This window comes from Eschscholzia californica, unplaced genomic scaffold (genome assembly GCF_041429995.1).
Source record: "Eschscholzia californica isolate CP2 unplaced genomic scaffold, dmEscCali1.0.p SCAF_2, whole genome shotgun sequence".
Classification (NCBI taxonomy): Eukaryota; Viridiplantae; Streptophyta; class Magnoliopsida; order Ranunculales; family Papaveraceae; genus Eschscholzia; species Eschscholzia californica.
This window is the reverse complement of record NW_028238309.1, coordinates 15,922,302-15,941,898: the sequence shown is the minus strand read 5'-3', so window position 1 is coordinate 15,941,898 and position 19,597 is coordinate 15,922,302. Positions and strand designations below refer to the sequence as shown.

The 19,597-nt window shown below is 36.1% G+C and overlaps 1 protein-coding gene across 3 annotated transcripts; it reads left to right on the top strand.

Moving 5' to 3' along the window:
• Window positions 1–2,712: 2,712 nt before the first annotated feature.
• On the top strand, window positions 2,713–19,577 carry LOC147556516 (general transcription and DNA repair factor IIH subunit TFB1-1-like). Of its 3 annotated transcripts, none has more exons than XM_086664508.1 (21): window positions 2,713–2,995; window positions 3,853–3,963; window positions 4,181–4,259; window positions 4,702–4,772; window positions 5,368–5,431; window positions 6,359–6,503; window positions 7,719–7,794; window positions 8,397–8,492; window positions 9,368–9,412; window positions 9,852–9,908; window positions 11,469–11,624; window positions 11,833–11,895; window positions 12,852–12,975; window positions 13,138–13,194; window positions 13,308–13,435; window positions 15,443–15,634; window positions 15,712–15,825; window positions 16,929–17,006; window positions 18,624–18,671; window positions 19,063–19,131; window positions 19,307–19,577. In XM_086664508.1, the coding sequence occupies exons 2-21, from the start codon at window positions 3,880–3,882 to the stop codon at window positions 19,400–19,402; spliced, it is 1,842 nt and encodes a 613-aa protein (XP_086520634.1). In that variant the 5' UTR covers window positions 2,713–2,995; window positions 3,853–3,879; the 3' UTR covers window positions 19,403–19,577. The 3 variants fall into 3 exon arrangements, with proteins under 3 accessions (XP_086520634.1, XP_086520635.1, XP_086520636.1); XM_086664509.1 differs by having other exon boundaries at window positions 2,728–2,995; window positions 3,842–3,963; XM_086664510.1 differs by having other exon boundaries at window positions 2,751–2,995; window positions 3,815–3,963.
• The last annotated feature ends 20 nt before the right edge of the window (window positions 19,578–19,597 follow it).

Here is a 19,597-nt window from a genome sequence, read left to right as displayed (position 1 = left end):
ATTCAGAATATACCAGAATTGTAGACAAGGGTTGCGTTCAGTGAGTGATATTACAAGGAATTCTCAAAATTGGCTCAAAGAAATAGTATGGAAAGCATTATAGAACCTGATAATGTTCTAATAGATCGATTTCTGAACGGATTAAAATTTAGCTTGAGATGTAGTTTGAGAGAAAAGGTGACGTTAGTTAATTTATGGACTATTCAAGACGCATGCAACTTGGCCTTAAAAGCTGAAGTTGGGGAGGGGGACTATAGAAACTTTGGATTTCAGAGGGAAGAACAACCCCACGTTAATACAAGAAACGTAAAAAAAGCTCCTCTAAAGAATGTTGAACCACCGCAAGTTGTAATAATAGAAAATTCAAACAATATTATTCATGAAGCAAAATCCGACGTTATTGTATTCCAGGATAAGTCTCCTAATATCAATTTACACCATGAGAAAATTGTTTCTGAAGAATTGATTCACGAAATTGAGATAAAAGAAGTTGTTTAAGAAATTGAGTCAAAGAGAATTATTAAGAAAATTGAGTTAACGGAAGTTGCTCAGGACATTGAGACAAAGAACGTTGTTCAGGAAATTGAAGTGGTTCAGAAAATTGAGTCAAATGAAGTTGATTTAAAAGAAGGTGAGAATCTTCGCAAGTTAGACTTTAGTGCAATTGAATTTCCTTTATACGAAGATCCGTTCTCAGAAATTTGCGAATCTCAAATTTTTTCGCATGGATTGACAAGTAATTTTATTCAAAAGTCATCATCAAAGTTCGCAATTTTCAATCTCCATGTTCATGCCATTCACAAGTTTGTTTTTGGGGTGAAAAGGGAGTTTGACTCGCATTACAATTACAGTCAGAAATTTTTTTGTAACATAATGAAGTCTTCGGTCAAATCTGAAAGTTTGGTGATTCCCATGCACCTTGGAACCACTTGAGCTACCAACTGTTGACGGTTCTACAAGTCTTAAGAAGGAGATGTAAAGGCTTTTTTTTTAGTTTTAAAAGTTCAGACCTTTTTACTAGATTTTTTTGTTCCAGACTTCCAAAGATCTCATAACTTCTAAGTGTTCTGGCACATAAATGTTCAAAACTTTAAAGGTTCAGAAACTTTAAAGTTTGAAACTTTTAAAAGTCCGGGACATTAAAGTTTTTAATCATTAAGTTCGGGAAACCTTTTTATTAAAAACTTTGAAAACCAGGAATTTTTTTGTTAAAATCAAATTATATTATTTCAAATCTTAGCCGTCCAAACTAATGTTTGATATTACAATGAACGTTATATTTTTTTAAGAGCTAAACTTGATTTTAGAATGAAATCTCAGGACGTTCACATATTACTAGCTATAATATTCCAGATAAATAAAATTTAATTTCTATGTACAAAGTATTATTTTAGAATTTAAGAAGAAAATAAAAAGGTAGGCTCCCAAAATAAATACTAAACACATAGACGTCTTCGACTCGCGTAAAAAGAATTAAAAGTAAAAAAAAAAAAAAATCAATTGCTTATATGAAAAAATATTTTTTTTTATAAGAGGTGGATGCTATGGAGACAAATAAATTATATTAGGAGTTCGAGGGGGAGGGGGAGAGAGATTTGAGATAAGGAGAAATCAACAACATTAAAGAGATAAGAAAAAAAAACATTTTTAGGTACACCTAAAGTAGGAATTCAAAGATTTAGGTGGATCTTTGAATTTGACTAATTTATGAATAAATTTGTCTCGAAAAGTCCTTGGGCCAGATCTTTGATTAAAAGTTTTTAATTTTTCATAAAAAATGAATAACGCGTTCTTTTAAAATTCTTAAAAAAAGATCTGAACCAATAACATGAAACTTTAAAGTTCTTAAATAAAAGTCTGAACCAATAACACAAAACTTCGAAGCTCTTAAAAAAAGGCCGAAACTAATAACGCCAAACTTCAAAAGTAGGGGTGAGCAACGGTCGATTTTTTTCGGTTTTGGCTCGAGCCGAAGCCGAACCAATAAGTCACGGTTTGACTAAATCGTCGGCCGAAGTCGAGCCGATCATTCGGCCGGCCGACATGGTTCGACTCGGTTTGGTTCGGCTCGGTTGAGTTCGATTGATCGGTTTAACCGATCACAATTTAGAGAAAATTGTAAACTAATGTCATTCATTTCATTGCATACATCGAAAATAAAATTTAAGAACTCATCATACTTTTCCACCATTACATATGCTAAAAATAAAAATTAAAAATTCATCGTACTTTTCCACGATTACAAAAATAAATAAATAAATAGAAGTACGAATACAAATCTATAATTTTAAGTTATTAACTAAGAATAGGTTGTGGTAAATAGAAAATTAGTGAAGACTTACCTTTAAAACCTTTCGATCAAGTTGAATAGGTGGTTGATGAAGCCGACAACAACAACTAGGGAGGAGGACGGATAGTAGTATGGAAGATTCGATTAGGGGTTTTCTAATTTTTTTACTTTTTAGTTTAGCACTTTCTAACTTTACAAAATTATTATTTCATTTTTCCTTAAGGTTTGGTCGGTTCGGTTTGGGCGGTTTCTAGAAACTCAAGTCGAGGCCAAACCAAGCCGAATTTGGATTGTTCGGTTTTTCGGCCGAACCGAGTCGAACGGTGATCGGTTCGGCCCAAAAATCGGTCGGTGCGGTTCGACTTGGTTTGGTTCGGTTTTTGCTCACCCCTATTCAAAAGTCTTAAGAACTTTGAAGATCTGTTAAAAGGTCTGAAAGAATAACCCCACACAGAGATCTTTTTTGGAATATTTCGCTACGTCACTCTCCCTCTCCCAAGGATGAATTGAATCAAATACCAACCCGAAATTAATTCAATTGAATTATCACACTCTAATCCCAATTTCACTTTTCCTCTCTCTCTCTCCACCGCGACTCCCAACCACCACCACCACCACCACCACCATCATTGTGATTGCTGTACTGCGGAACAAGGAGGCCTCTGTATCATCTCTCTCTCTCTCTCTCCTTCGACAATCTTACAGGTAATCCTTTGACAAGAATCTAAAATAGTTAACTCCGCTTCCTTTTCAGTAGGGCTCCTTTTCTTTCTCTAAAGGTTATGTATTGTCTTCTTCAACTTATTGCTAATTTGATCGAACCTAATCTTGAACAATCTTGAACACGCTCCATTTTTTTATTGATTTGTTGTATTTTCGGAACCCACATCTAATAGGGTTTATAGGGTTTTATAATGGTTTAGCTAGGGTTTTCTCATCTATGAAAGTGAATAATATGATTACATACCAGACCTGAATTAGAGTCGTTATAGGCTCTCTCGTTAAGCCTAAACTTGCACCTTAATTACACTCTTCAAACTCTTGTTACTGAGATATTCTCCTTAAGGGTTTTCCGAAGTTTGCAGAACTGAAATCTATATATGGGAGTTTAAGTTTCTTTTTTGAGAAAATGTTTAATTAATAGTTTTGTTGGGCTTTCTGTTTCTTCCTGTTTTTTGCTTTCTTTTAACTACAATGATTGTTGCTTCTTGAATTTTTATTTTGCATCTGATTACTCAACAAGTTACCAGTACAAATAGAACTATTGATTGAATGGGAATGATAGTAATCTGGGGCATAATTTTAGTGCCAATTAAACTGAACTGAATGGTTATAAAAGTAACTTGAGCGTTGTTGCATCATTAGCCTTTTCTTCTTCTGTCACCTGATGATTGTTAGAAATTCAAAGGTGTGAAAGTTTCATAATGGTGATCTGAAATGGGTTTGTCTGGATTAACCTGCCATCAATCCAGTCCGATATGAAAACATTTTCAATCCTCTTGTTTGTCTTCTTCTGATCGGTAGCTTTCTTCTTTGATTCATCGGCTGAAGTTTGTTTCCAGAAAACATAGATTGAGAGACATTAAAAGATGGCAAGTGGTCAGGTTGTTATGCGTGCTAGGTATAAGAACACTTCTGTCAAGGGCCCTGGCATCCAAGGAGTTCTAATTATGGTAAATACTATTGTTTATCTTTTCCATAAACTTCATCCCTTTCTTCACTAACTTCTTGTTTTACGTAATACCAAGAAAACATGGTTTTAAAATGCAGTTAAACATTGAACAGGATTGTTCTAATTTTGTTTACTTATTTTTTGTTGCATCATTGATTAATGCTAATGGCACTGCTTAAGGTTTGTCCACATTAATTGTTTCTGGTACTTGTTTGCAGACAGAGGATAAGTTTGTATTCACACCTGATGATCGTATGCCGTCTGCCGAACTCAATGTGGGGTTTAGATCAATTAAAGGTTATCCTTACCTCTAAATCCTTTGACATCCTCAAGTGAGACAATTTGGGTGGTAGTAATTCTATGAGTTTTGTTATGGTCCTTGTGGGGTTATTTTTTCTTCTTATTTTCCTGTTAATTCTGATTCCCATATTCATTAGATGGTGTCTTATAGTTTCACCTCATTAGATGTTTATTCCTGGTCTTAGAGTCTTATTGTTGCAAACATGGGGCTTTTAGCATCTTCAGTCAAAAGGAAAAGATTTTTCTTTTTTGTTAATTTGTAAATGTTAATGTTATTGAACTGACATAATGAAAAATTTAGCGAATTTATAAATTAAGATCCGATTCAATATCTAATAATCGACACTTCTTATGTAGTACACTGTTTTTTGATACAAATACTAATTCATATTATGTTCTTTATTGGCTATTTTTAATGTCTTGTCCATTTCAACTTCAGGCCACAAATTTACCAAGGAGGGGAGCCAAAAACAAGCTCTATTAAATCTTACTCAGGATCCTGGGGCTAAGGTTTGATTATAATACTGCTCTGGTGTGATTTAGCACCAAATTCCATGACTTAGGGTCTTGTAGTTACAGCCAAAGTATAGTCAGATTCTTGCTAAGTGGCGAGTAGGTCTATTAGAGTAATTCTTATAGGTCTTAGTAGCTTTCTTTTAGGTCTCTTTATAGGCGGGGCCGCGAGGTGTAATTCTTATCACTTTCGAGAAGGATGAAAAATTTGGAGGAGACTTATCTTCCTTTAGGTTGATCCTTGGAGTTTTACTCTTTTAGCTCTTGTTACTGCTTTCTGGTTGTTATTTCAAGCTTTAAGTTTTCAAGAACCGTTTTGTTTATTGCACACTAGCTCTAGTCTGAACTTTAACCTAGTTTAAAGGCTTCTACTAGAGCTACTGTATATCCTCTTTTGAGTTGTTAATCTAGGGGCTATTTAAGCATGTTTGCTACAGAGAATTCAAATAATTGTATTGGTACTTAGTAGTTCTAAATGAAAATCTACAGCAACCATTTATTACTCTCTCGCATGTTTGCTTAGTGCTTGAAACTCATAGACTACATATTGCATACTAATGGAATACATGTTTCTGCCTCTTGGTTGCTTCAGAGTGGGGGTTACATTTTTGAGTTTGACAAGTTCTCCGAACGTGATGCATGTAGAGATTTCGTCGGTGAGTTTCATTTCTTTTGCTTGAGTATAGATTGTTGGAGTCACTAAATTCCACATTCTGAGCTACTAATTGTTCATAAATGGTTGGACCCTCTAATGGTTGGTCCGATTTTGTAAGTTTTAGAGTGAAGAAGCTCAGTGCTCTTTTCTCAATATTTCTGCTTACATGTACTAATTCAAACTAGGTACATGGTCATTCAAACAAACAAACTTATAACAACTTATGAGAGTAAAATAACATTAGTGTTCCCTTGCATACAGACACGCTAAACTCCACCTACATCAACCAATCAGTTGACTCGGAAAGTCTGGTATATGGAGAACTCATGGGATAACTCTAGTTTTGTTGCTCACTTTCTCTTGGTTTTGTTTAGACAATAAAAAATTTCAACTTCTTACAGGATGAGAATTAGTATCTAGATCAATATTTCTGCACAAAATAGCTAGATGAGGTGAACTGTGGGTCAGTTTGTTTCTATATTGTCAAACAAGTTCACTTTTTGAGATTACGTATGACAAATTTGTTTCATTTCGAATCATCAGTTAAAAATTATCTTTAATGAGAAAGAAAATTTAATTTTAACGCGAAGGACCATAATACACAGCTAACATTGTTTCGAGAAAGGTGGTTGAAGAACACTGTAGAAATATTGCATAAATCGAGTATCTTACTACCTACTGAGCTAATTGGACCTATTTGGTCGTATGCCTTCGTGTTCCATTGGTACTAAAGTTATCGTTTTAAGAGTGAAGAAGCATAGTGGTCTCTTGTCAATATTTCCTTTTTCATTTTCTAAGAGTGAGATGCATATTGTCCATTAAGTAGTTGTTGGGTTAAATACTTAAATCTGATATCTTCATGAACCGAATCACAAGTATTGGTTACCGATTGTTCCCTGAATGTATAGTAGTTATTGCTTACAAACAGCAAAGGTCCTTGGAAAGCTCCAAGCTATGCAATCAACTGCCCAAGAAGCAAAAATAGTTTCTGAAAACCCTGCTGCTACAGTTCATGATGAACAACTCAGTGCAGAAGAGATGGAGCTTCGGCTGAAGCTACTTTGTGAAAATGGGTAACTTCACTTTCTGCATTTATCTTAGTAATTTGACATATTTTGTGTTTATAATGGTCGGTTCCCTTTGGATTCTTTTATTTATGTTAGTTACCTTTGAGATGGCTGTGTACATTTGTTAGTATGCAGAATCACTAAAATGGAAGTATAGGCTATCTTCTATTCCTACTTGTGCATTGCTTAATATTAAGATATACTCTTCAATATTCTTGCACTTCTCACATGTTCGAATGAACTAAGTAGTTAGAATTAGATTTGGTGCATATTGATGGCCGTGAAGGACCGGTACATTATCTATCTATGATATATTGATGAATGCATTAGCAATGTCGACTATTTGCGCGCGTCAGCGAGTCGGTGATTTACAATATATGTCGAGGACGAGGATATGTCGGCAATATCAACTAAGTACCTCCTCGGGAGACATGTAGTCCAGATTATTCAGTTTGATGTTTGGTTTGACCAGGAATAAGAATTCGATTATTGATAGATTCCTAACTTGGTGTTTGGTTCGTATAGGATTCGCAATGTAAAATTTTGTAAAAGTCCCCATATGTCCTTTTTACTTAAACTACATAAATAAAACGTCAACTTTGTTATATATTTTAATCAATATTACATATTCAAATTTGATGATAAGAAATAGTAACGCGATACACCAATTAAGAAGTAATTAAAAATTTATTTAAAATAAATAAAGGTCTCGACTAAAAACTTTTAGTTTTAAACGTTATGAAATTGATTGGAATGAAAAATGAACATGAGAGAAGGAAAAACTAGAGAGATGGACAAAGAAACGTTCGATTGAGAGAGTTGCTATGGTGGTCGCTAACCCCAGGTTTTTAATTTTTTAGTTGTGATATTATGTGGACGACAATTTTAATACTAGTCATTCTAATGTTTTATTAAGGATAATTTGGTCCATAAATATCAAAACAAAGCATTCCCGGGAACGGGAATCACAAACCCACCTCCCTCCGTGGTTTTGCTATTACCCCATTTAAGAGGAATCCTATTCCTCCTTGAATAGGATTCCCCATGCATTCCCGCGAGCCAAACAGTAATCATGATGTGATTCCCAGGAATCACATTCTCACGCGATTCCCGCACGTCAAACATGGCCTTAATGTACACGTATAATACCAGAGCTTACAAGAACTACCTTTTGTTTCTTCCCCCTCTGCTTTCGCTGAATTTGAAATTCTTTCTTGATAGTGAGTTGCAGAAACTGCACAAGCAGTTCGTGAAAGGCGGTGTCTTGACAGAAGCAGAGTTCTGGGCTACAAGAAAGGTATCACATTTAGGTTTTTGTGTTGGTATGCCAGTGAAGCTGCAATCCGATGCACTGCTAGTGCACTCAAATTTAGCAGAAGTTGCAAATATGATACTCTTGTTAAATCCATATAAGCTTGCTGTAAACATTCACAATTAAACAACCAAAGCTGTAGTATAATAAAGCAAACAAATTAGTACTTGCTTCCTTAGAATCAGAAGGATAATACTCCAAGCACCATCGGAGTCCTGATTTCTTGAGTTGAAACCTAGGAAAAGACTTTGAGAACCCTTTGCTAGAAAATACCTTTACTATTACTTGATTTCAGAAAAATGTAGACTCCCTTACTTTTAGCATTCCAGGTACAACCCTTCCACTTCTCTTCTCTGGACAGCAACTAGACAACTCTCACATTACCTAGACACTTAATTAATATTTAGAATTTAATATTCTTTGACTAACTAGACTATTGACTTGACTGCTGCAGACCCTAGAGAATTTCTGCGATCTTCTAGAATCATTTGCATCATATAACTTGAGCCGTTAATATTTTTGAGTAATCGTATCTTATAAGCCATGTATGTAATAGTAACATTTCCTATTGATGTCTTTGGTTACAGAAGATGCTTATTGTTGATACCAACAAGACGTCAAAACAACGAGTGGGGTTCAAAACTGCCATGCTTGCTGATGTTAGGCCATTGACTGATGGTCGGGTACACCATGAAATCTTCATTTTCATTTTTTTCTTTCTGTTTAAGAAATCTTAGAACTCAAGTTAAAGTGTATAAATTTTAGAGCTGTTTACTTTCATACCACGTGCTCCATGAAGGCATGAACTACTGTGTATATATATATATATATATATATGTTGTTGTATTGATATTCGTATACTGTTTACGTAAGTAGCTGTAGCCTATCTGTCAATACCCTAAACCTAGTTCGAGGCTCCGGCTTACTAGGCCGACTCAGAGAGTGAGTAAGTCTGATAATGTCTATTTTTGGTTATTAGCAATTGTTTTATGTACACAATGTATCCCTGAATATAGAAGTTACACAAAAGATTCCAAATCTAGTACATTATATATCAAGTAAGTTCTTGAACAATTGCAAAATATTAATAATATTTCCAGCCAGCGCATTCAGTGTTAGATAAATAATATGAGAGGGAGAATAGTGTTTGATTGAGATTAATTTAGCTATTACATCTTGGGCCCTTTATATAGGTTCTACAAGAGAGTCACAATATTAGCCCATCTAATGTGGGTCTATTCATCCAAGATACTCATAGACTCTCTATTCTCTAACATTAAGCACTGTTGTGTTGTTTATTATACATATATTCTTTCTAATTTTTTTGTATAATTTCTTTACTTCATTAAAGAAGGAAGCAAAAAAGAAAATAAGACCAAAATGAGGTTTGCTAACATGTTGTCAGGGATTAAATCAGTTTGAGATCCTTGGGAACTATTAGCGAAGTGCACCTAAATCTGATTGACCAAGTTAGGACTGGGGTTGGTTTTAAGTATTCTGTGATTTCAATGAAATATCTATAAAGACTAATTGTTTTTCTTCTTCTATTTTATTTTAGACCAACAAAGTCACATTTAGCTTGACGCCGGAAATAATTCATCAGGTATGACTGATCCGTACTTAATGAATAAAGTATAGTAGTGTGGTAGAGCACCAGTAAGTTCTCAGGTTGTGCTTGACCTCTCGAATATTAGTACCTGCCAATTGGCTCCAAATCTCATATCGTTGGATTTCTTCCTGCATACCAAATTGTTACATGCATTTGTTCACATTCGCATTTCACATGCGCAGAGAATATCTATTTCTGAATTGCATTCAATTTGGATATGACAACAAAATCACAGAAGACTATGATGATAAATTTTAGTTAAAGAACTAGTTCTCTAATGTTTAAATAACTGCATATGTTCGCTTTATTGCCATCATCTTAGTGTTTGTCAATGCAAAAGATTGTTCATTCAATTCTTGCGTAAGAGTATCAGAGATAATACTTTACCATACTTTACATGGCATATTAGTTAAAACACAGTTTGCTTGTGCAGATTTTCACTGAAAAGCCAGCTGTTCACCAGGCCTACCTACGTTTTGTTCCCACCAAGGTAAGCAAATGTGTCTTCTTTCACTGTCATTCTGACAGTTAATTCAGTTACTCTATATTTGTCCAGAATGATAGTCATTCTGGACATAGATTTACGCACAAGATAAAGAACTTCATTTGAGATAACAATGAAGAAGAAAATTAATTCGTTGGGTCTCTTGGGAGAAAGTATGCAAATCTCTGGAAAGGGATGGCCTGTGAGTAAATTAGGCACAAGATTGAGAACTTCCTTTGGAATAACAGTGAAGAAGAAAAAATATTCATTAGGTCTCTTGGGAGAAAGTATGCAAACTCATGTGAGTAAGAAAGATGAAGGCAATGAATGAAGCTCTCCTAGCTAATGGCTATTGAGATTTGAGACAGAAAACAATTGCTCTTTCAAGAAGAGTCATAGTGGAGAAATATGGTATTCAACCATATGGGAGAATTTATGAAATACCTAAGGATGCTTATGGTTGTTCAGTGTGGAGGGGTATTTACAACATGAAGAGAATCTAGAGAAACATACCACGATCAAGATTGGAAATGGAGAAGTTGCGAAATTGTGGCATGATACTTGGTGCTCTTCGACACCCCTGAGATACTTACAGGCAAACCTATTTGTTATTGCCCGTAATAAGGAAGTAATGGGTAAAGAACCACTGTGATAGATCCAAGGAAGTGGGAGTTGGAATATTCATCTAAGAAGGAGCTTAAATGACTGGGAGATTGAAGATGTAGCCTCTTTAATGAGTATGATCGAGCAAGTTAGAATCTCAGATGTGGATGATGTCTTAGTATCGAGAAACAGAAAAGAGGATCCAATGACAGTGAAGAAGTATTACATTAGGACCATAGATGACAATGAAGAGAACCTTAGAAACAGTAAGAAGCTATGGTGTAAAGGAATTCCAACAGGAGTAAGTTCTGTCCTTTGGGCAGCTATGCTTGAAATTTTGCTTACTGAAGATCAACTTATTAAAAGTGGAGCTACGAGTCCCAACAGCTATAGTATGTGCAAAAGGAAAAGGGAAATGGACCAATTTAATTTTGCATTGCGAAATTGCTTCAAAAGTGTGGCAGCCCTTTTTCAAAAGTTTCAAAATTGATTGGTGTATCCTCAGAATTTCTTTAATGTGTTTGAGCAATGGGAGGCTAGACAAATCCGCAGTAGATAAGCAAATATGGAATATTATTCATCATGCTCTGGTATGGGTATTTGGAAGGAGAGGAATAATACCATCTTCAAAGGCAAACCAGTTAGAATCAAGGAAATTGTTGAAGGGTTTCAGTCTTCTATGTATAGTTGGTCTAGAGGGGATAAATGGGCAATGTAGTAGTCTTTTTTGGACCTCACTTTGTGTTCGAAGGAAATGTTAGAAACCATACAACTTTTTTGTATCACATTAGCAGAGTAAAATCTGCTTAAAACCCTTTTGGTTACCCATCACTGTGGGGCTGTAAAAAAGGATTTCTTAAAATTGATTCAAATTGTTCAAAGAAAAAAAGAAGATTTACGAACAAATATGTTCGTAGTCACATGCCTTCCTGACACCATTGTCATGTGCTTTGTGCCTTTTAGATGACAGAAAAGGATTTCTGGACAAAATATTGTAGGGCAGAATATCTTCATAGAACAAAAAATGCCGTTGCTGCTGCAGCCGAAGCTGCAGAAGATGAAGAGCTTGCTGTTTTCCTTAAGCAAGATGACATATTGGCCCGTGAAGCTCGACGAAAGGTTCTATTTCGTACAATAATACAAATATGCTCCTGATTTTACTCTCTTTGGTTTTTTTTTGATGAATCTCTTTGGTTAACTTTATCAACAGAAAACTTTTCTTTCTGTGCTTCTTTGTTTCCAAATCATCCAGGTTTATTATATGTATAGTATAGTGATTGATACAGATAAATTAGTGCTGATATGTTGAATAATTTTGGATTTGCAGATCAGACGTGTGGATCCAACTTTAGACATGGAAGCCGACGAAGGGGATTGTATAAATCTTCCGGTACATCAAAATACCCTTTGTAATCTAGGAATCTTATTACCATTTTTAGAAGGTTCTTGTTGCTGTGGCATATTTTTTGTCATATGCAGTGCCTCGGGTAGGGGGGGGGGGGGGGGGGGGGGGGGTTCTTTGGAGTTTAGGAATGTACAGATCTCTTCTTTTTCTCCCTTATAAGGAAGTTCTTTATTTTGTTGGCAATATAATTTTCTTGTTTCCTCTCTTTTTTCAATCTTCATTGATTGTTCAAGTAGGCTTTTTGTTTCATAAGTTGTCTTCTGAAGTTTGAACTGTATTTGTCTGTGTAAATTTGAGTTATACTTGGGAAGGAATTCGAACATTCCACTACCCATCTGTTATTACAGTACCCTGAAATGAAAGCATACTTGACTTTTTCGGCATGCAAGCAAGCCATGACCAGACAAATGCACATTGACAAAAGTTAGGTTCATTGCTCGATGTTGTCTTGAAATTTCATTTCTAGGGTATTTTTAGTTAAATTACAATTTCAAAGATATGGTTCAACTATCAAGAAAAAAAAACTACTTGATCATCCTAGCCCTGGCATATAACCCATTTTAACTTTTTACATTGAGGTGCATATTTTTCTGAATGAAAGTTAACACATGGATCAATGAATCAGAACGCAGATACCAAATTTTCGTGAAATAGGAGAAAAAAAACAGAACTCAAACATGATATTGCGTCAAAGTATTTCTCCACTTTTCTTTGTTCTTGGTGTTACCATTTTTTACTTTAAGGCTTATGCGAAAGAAAAGCCCCCAAACTCGCCGATTGTTTCTGAATGAAAGAATTGTATCATTACAATATTTCGTTTCATTCCGTTCTCATACTAAATGTCTCAAATCTCTTGCATATTCATTTTTGTCCTTATACTTGGCATTTGCGTTATGTATTCATTTCCTAACTAGTTTTCTGGTCAAATTTGCTTAACGTAGGATCATGGAATTCATCGTGACGGAAGTGAAGTTATTACTGACTCGGAGTATGAAGAATATAGGAGGACTATAGCTCAAGATCTTAACCGGCACGCTGCAGTTGTTCTAGAAGGAAGAACAGTAGGTAGGAATATCTGAACTTTCAATTATTTGCTAATGTTGTAGGAATTGATCGTTTCACTTCTAGATTGGCCCCATCTGTTTTTAGCCTTATTTATCTAGCTACTGAGCTGAGATCCGTTGTTTATCATAGACTAACGGGCTTTTCTTCATTAAATGGATGCAGATATTGAAGTAGGAGACACAAGAACTGTAGCAGAAGCTCTAGCGAGGTCAAAAAAGGGTTAGCCATATTTATTTGATTCACTTCCATTTTTCATTCACAGTTTTATATAATAGCACGTCCTCTTCAGTTTACTTAACAGAACAGTATAATAGTGTTCTGCTGCTTTGCAGCTGAGCTAGCAACTCAACCTTCCGAGGATAAAGCAGACAGGGTGCGTTCAGAGAGGATCTCCCGGATGGCTGAGATTGAAGATCTTCAAGCACCTCATAACCTTCCATTTGCACCTCTGTTTATCAAGGTGTGTCTCTTTTCATGAACTACATACTCATGCAAGTGCATGGTTACAAGGTTGTCATAGGTGAAAAGTGGGAGGAGCCAGAAGAGTCTGAAATTAGTGGACAGGGCAAAGTGAGGCGGCATAATAAACATATGGCTATGTCAAATCTTAGCATATAGATCCGAACAAGATGTTATTTAATTAGGCACTTAAACTCGGCCAAGTTACTCGGGGATTGGCTCTGCTCGGGGGTAGCCCGAGCCAATCCATGGTCGAGCGCACGAGCTAGGGGTTCCACGAGTAACTCAGTCGACTTGGTCGAGTCCAAACGAGTCCACCGTGAATCCGAGTTAATGCTTGACCCTGTGAGTCAGTGTTCAAATTTTATTCCAGAAAAAATAAATGAGTAGATAGAGAAGGCCGGCGTTTTGGGGAAACAATAAAAATTTCCGGGTTACAAAATTTTGAAGGGAAATGGTGGGTATTGTCAAATTTCCTGGGATACAAAATTTGAATAGGAAATTGTGGGTATTGTCTAATTATCCAAGCAACAAAACTTCTTTCTCATCTCCAGCCACCAACTTCGACCACCACCACCACCATTTCTCTCTTCTTCCCCCTCTACCCCCACCACCACTGAACTTATATCTCTCTCCCACTCTCTCTCTCTCGATATATTCTGGCGAAGAGGAGGGTCCCCTTTGCCGGGATCCCGATCTGGTTTTAGGGATTTCCCCAAAACCAGATCGAGGTTCCAATGAAGGGGATCGACCCTTTAGCTAACAGATAGAAAGGAAGGAGTGAGAGAGAAGGAAGAGAGAGAGGAAGGAGGAGAGAGAAATGATGGTGGTTTGTGGTGGTGGTGGTCGGAGGAGAACAGAGAAAGATTTGACAAAAAATTAGATGTCGCTAGCGATGACCATTTTCCGGCTGTCATTATCGAAGTGGAGTAGGAATGGTGGTGGGAGTTATGGGTACAAAAGGGGAACACAAAAAAGGCCAAAAAAATTTATTCAAAATTTTGTACTGCGGAAAATTTTCTTGTTTACACCAAGTGGTTGCCCTAGGGAAAGGGTAAAAGAAATTGAATATGTGGTTACGAGAAGAATAGAGAGGGAGAAAAATATTTCCATTTTCCATCATCAATTTCTTCATGTGCAATGGTAAGTTTTCAACAGATTTTTAAGAGAGAGAGAGAGAGAGAGCTTGAACTTGCATTTCCTCTTCTTTCTTTCTTCTTCGGTCTTACTTTTTCTTGCTTCCTTCCTCTTCTGCCACTAATACCATGTTTGTTATTCCTCCCTTGTTTTACTAACGTATTTTAGAGGTTGAGAGAGCAGTCGCTGGATTTTGTTTCACTAGTTTTCTTTCTCTCTAGATATTTTTCAATTTATTCGCTCTCTAGAGATTCACTAATTGGTTTAGTTAAAGCTATAATTGCTGCGAAGAATGTCGTGTACAGCACAGCAAAAAAAGATGCTCTAAATATTGCATTGCAGCTGTACTGCTATAAATATGATTCAATAGATTCATATTATCATTACTATTAAGTAGTTGCATATAAACTAAACAAGTGAGAATAGGCAGAGTTACTCAGCTCGGGCCCGAGCCTATCCCCGAGGCTAACTGCTGAGGTACATAATTTAATTGACTCAATGGATAACTTATATATCAATAATAGTATCTCTTGTAATATAATTATTTGATTGACCAAACACAAGGTCACTATGATTTTTCTATAAGGTGCTACAGCAGAGAGACGAGACTCCCAAATTACTTACGGATAATTTATATATCATAATAGTATCTCGTAGAATATAATTGTTTGATTGACCAACCACAAGTTCACTATAATTTTTCTACAAGGTGCTACACCAGATAGACAGGACTCCCAATTTTTCGGGAAAAAAAGGTCCCAATTTATTTTGAAAAAATAGGTCTTTGGGAACCGCACTGGAGCTGTGGGTCTTCCTTGGACATTTGCATGGATATTAGATAGTTAGTACCTTATTTCTCCACCTATTTTAGGACCCACGAGAGTACTTCGATTCTCAACAAGCAAACGCACTCAAAGCTCTAGGAGATACAGTAGTTGGGACACAGGCAATCAACTGCAACCTGAGCTCTAAGCAAGCCTATGGTTCTTTGAGGGAGTTGATTTCTCAGATGAAGGTAGCTGGATTGAGCAACCCTGTTGTTAAGCCAGAAGTTGCTCTTAAGGTAAGACTTTGTTTTGTGATATTATTGTAGCTAATGTAGGAAAAAGCTACATAAATGATTTCTATCTTGTTGATTAGGTTCTAAACGGACTGACTCAGCACTTGTCAAGTACCAAGTATAATCTTGGGAAGAATCCGCAGGAGAGTATTCTTGATAGACTTCCTAGCAGAACCAAAGATGAGCTCTTACATGTGAGTTGACTCCCTAGTCTATAAATATCATCTGAAGTATTTTCATGTCTGAATTCTAAACTTGGTTTATGGTTAGGAGTGGATTTCTTTGTGGCCCATATTATATTGTATTCTATGAAAGTGGATGGGAGTTCTCGAGAATCTCCACCCCACTATCTCCTCTCTTTCTTTCTCATGTTCTGTTAATTCTTAACATCCTGCCTCCGCCCAACTAAACAAGTGGAGTCAATTTCCCGATTTTATTGTTGTTTTTTTGTTTTTCGAATTTAACTGATCTTACACCTTCGTCATCAACATGGCCAAGTTCATTATACTCCATCTGCTTTATTTATGTTAAGAGTCTTGCTTGTTATTACAGGCACAGCTATACCACAGAAATGGTTTTCCAATCTTTTTTGTTCAGTCGCAAGCCTAGTACTCAATAGATGTTGGCCAAGAATATTAGTCGCTACTTTGGTTTCATCGACTGATTCTAATTTTATCAACTGGGAAGAAATCTGACACCAGGGCTTGCATATATACCCTGTGCAAGTTAAAACTGGACCATAAATGTTGATTACCGTCAAGAGTAATCAATTTTATAGTCCGTTAGCTAAATCGTGCCACTCGTCAAAAGCAACAAAAATGGGAGAGATGTTCAATCTATTCCACTTGTTGGTAAAACATATAAAAATATTTAGTACTGTATTAAATATTTTCTGCAAATCCTAAAATAAGAAAGTATTAAATAGGAACTCTGCCTTCAGAATGTTAGAATGTGGGTTTTGTGAACCTTGTTACAAGGGTCTATGTCGTAACACTCATCAAACCTCCTACAAGTCCCTCAAACTTCTTCCACTTCTAGATGAATTTATTTTTCTGCGTTTAGTTTTTCCATTCGATATTTTCCCCAATCGAAGTCATATAACTTATAGCTACTTGACCAATATGCCCCAAAATCCGTCATCCGCACCTGGCATCTTCTAACATCGATCTGCAACTTAATAAGCAACACTGTAGTATGCAAAAGAAAATCTTGGCTCTTCTAACCGCTTTTGCAATTGCTTTTTATAAGGTTTACTTGTTTCTGCTTTAATGATTATTGTTATTATTATCATTTTCAGCATTGGATATCTATCCAAGAGTTACTGAAGCACTTCTGGTCATCTTATCCTATTACAACAATGTATCTTTACACCAAGGTAATCTTTTCTACAGGTTACAAATTTGAGACATACTTATTACATTTTATAAGCGGCATTCAGTAGTATCTTGTTTTTGGTGGTTCTTACGAGGTTCTGAACTCGAGCAACCATAGCATCAGTCACAAACAGTACCAGTTTAGCAAAGTAGCAAGCAGGACTTAAGGCCTGTATTAGAAATAATGTAGCTCAAATGAACCAGTATATAAGCGGCATTCAGTTTAGTAAAGAACCAGAACAGATTAAGCCCACTGGAATCCTTTAATTGCTCGAGGGTTCGTTTGGTTCTGACGTTTGTGTTAGAAGTTATTTAAAAAGAAACTGAAAAATTTGGATTTTATTAACAAAGGGGACAGGCTTGCTGTTTCCCATGAAAGTTAGCTGGCTGCCGTAAAACAAAAGATTGCAAAGTAGCAATTATTGCGTCTATCGCATCCCGCAATTAAAAGCAACTTTACATAAGACCGATACTTGCCAGACTCTTTCCTTCTGCTCTGGTGAAAGATTGTTACCTTGACACTGCCAATTCTGTTATCTGGAGTCGTTGCCTCTGTCCTTGAAGATAGCCCTGTTCCTTCCTTCCAAATTGCCACATGATAGCATGTGGCATCATCCGTCATAAGTCCTTTCTTTTCTTGTGCCGGGATAAGCCAGCTCGTCGTTTGAAGCATTCCTTTGAAGTGTTAGCATAACCCAGTTGATGTCAATGCTTTTGATGAACTGTCCGAGCACTTCTTTACAATCATAAAATGTAACAAAAGGTGATTTGCGTATTTAGAATCCTCCTGGCAAAGGCAGCATCTAATAACCTCCACATCCTAAAGGCGCACCCACTATTGTAATAACCTCCCCCATCATATCTGACTCTTTCGGATGTGTTTTACTTGCCAGCTATTCTGATAACCTTCCACATATCTCTCAGCCACTCAATATCTCTCGTCACTCATCTCCCACAAACACCATTAATTTCATTATTCTTATTAACTTCGTTAGGGTATGATATTTGTTTTGTTTCCGGATTAAGGGGAAGAGTTCATTTAGTGTTAATCGACATTTCATTAATTGGGTCTTGCTCCAGTGGTAGTTTATCACACTCGGGTGGAGGTGGAAATTCATTATTTATTGATTCAGTCTTATTAAGATATAAATAACGGCTGTTGGGGTAGTTTTTTCTTTTGAAATTGTCAGCGTGCCTCGAACCCTTGACATTTAGAGTGGATAACTAAACCTCTTACCACTCCGACCAAGGGTTGTTGGCCTGTTGGGGTAGTTGCTATGGCCTTTAGGGTGTATGCATGTCTTTAGGGTAGTTTCATGGCAGTTATGAACATATACCATCCTTATGATAATGGAAGCCAATTGGCGTGCGATGTATGACTCTGTATCACTTTGTAATCCTGCTTTTTCCAAGGAAAAAAAAATTCACCGTGCCAACGACACTGACTATACCTCCATATATACCAAAAACATTAGAGAGAAAGTTAAATCAAAAATGCTGAAAGCATACTAATATTATGTAACGGGGTTTTAGATAATGTCCATAAATCGTTTCCTCTTCTATAGGTTTAATTCGAATTTATGTTGTGTAACTAAACTAACAAATGAATCTTACAACAGGTAACCAGATTAAAGGATGCCATGTCAGATGTCTATCCTAAGCTACAGGTATGCTTTAGTAGAGGAACTTTTTCCCCACTTCTTATTCAATTTCCACGCTCCTATCCACCTTTTTACGGGTCCATGCAAAATAAGGGAATTGTGTGATTACATGTCTATACTTCCTCTACATGATCTCTTCGAGTGACTACTTTTAGCAACTTGTAAGAAGAAAGAAAATGTCGATAACTTGTGCGTGCCTTATCTTCAATTTCATAGTAACATCATTGTTTAGAAGAGTAGGATGAACCTTGCATCCGTACCTGATTTCCAATTTTACCAATGGAAAGCAAAACAAATAAGAAAACGGGAAAGGAAAAAAAAAAGTAAAACTGAAAATAAAATGAAGCTCTGACAATCTGTTGGTTACTAAAATTCTTGATTTCCTGCTTCTCTCCAGGCAATAAAGGAATCTACACAATCAGATTTCAGGCATCAAGTTTCTCTTCTAGTTCAACCCATGCTTCAGGTAATCGATTCCGCTATTTTAGTTTTTACATGTTTGATTGCCAAAATAGTTCTCCATGTCTTAGTTGATCCAGACATTATAATTTGAGATTCATCAAACAACATGGTTATATTCAAGGGGATAATTGTTTTTTTACGGCAAGAAATGAATTAATGGTATGTGTATGTTTTGACAGGCTCTGGATGCTGCATTTACGCATTATGATATGGAAGCACAGAAAAGATCGATGAAGGTTGGGGAGAGATCTAATGGATTTGTTCAAGTAGAGTGATCTTTTTGAACCCCTTCGTTTTTATGCTTGTGAACCTCTTATTCCTTCATATTCGTAGCAAACGTAACTTGCACAAGATCGAAAATTATTGGCTATAATCTCAGTATTACATATAGTTTAATACTTTATAAACTCATATTCATAAAAACATTTATATTAGGTGATTTTGTTAAAAGGAAAACCTTTTCTGTGGTT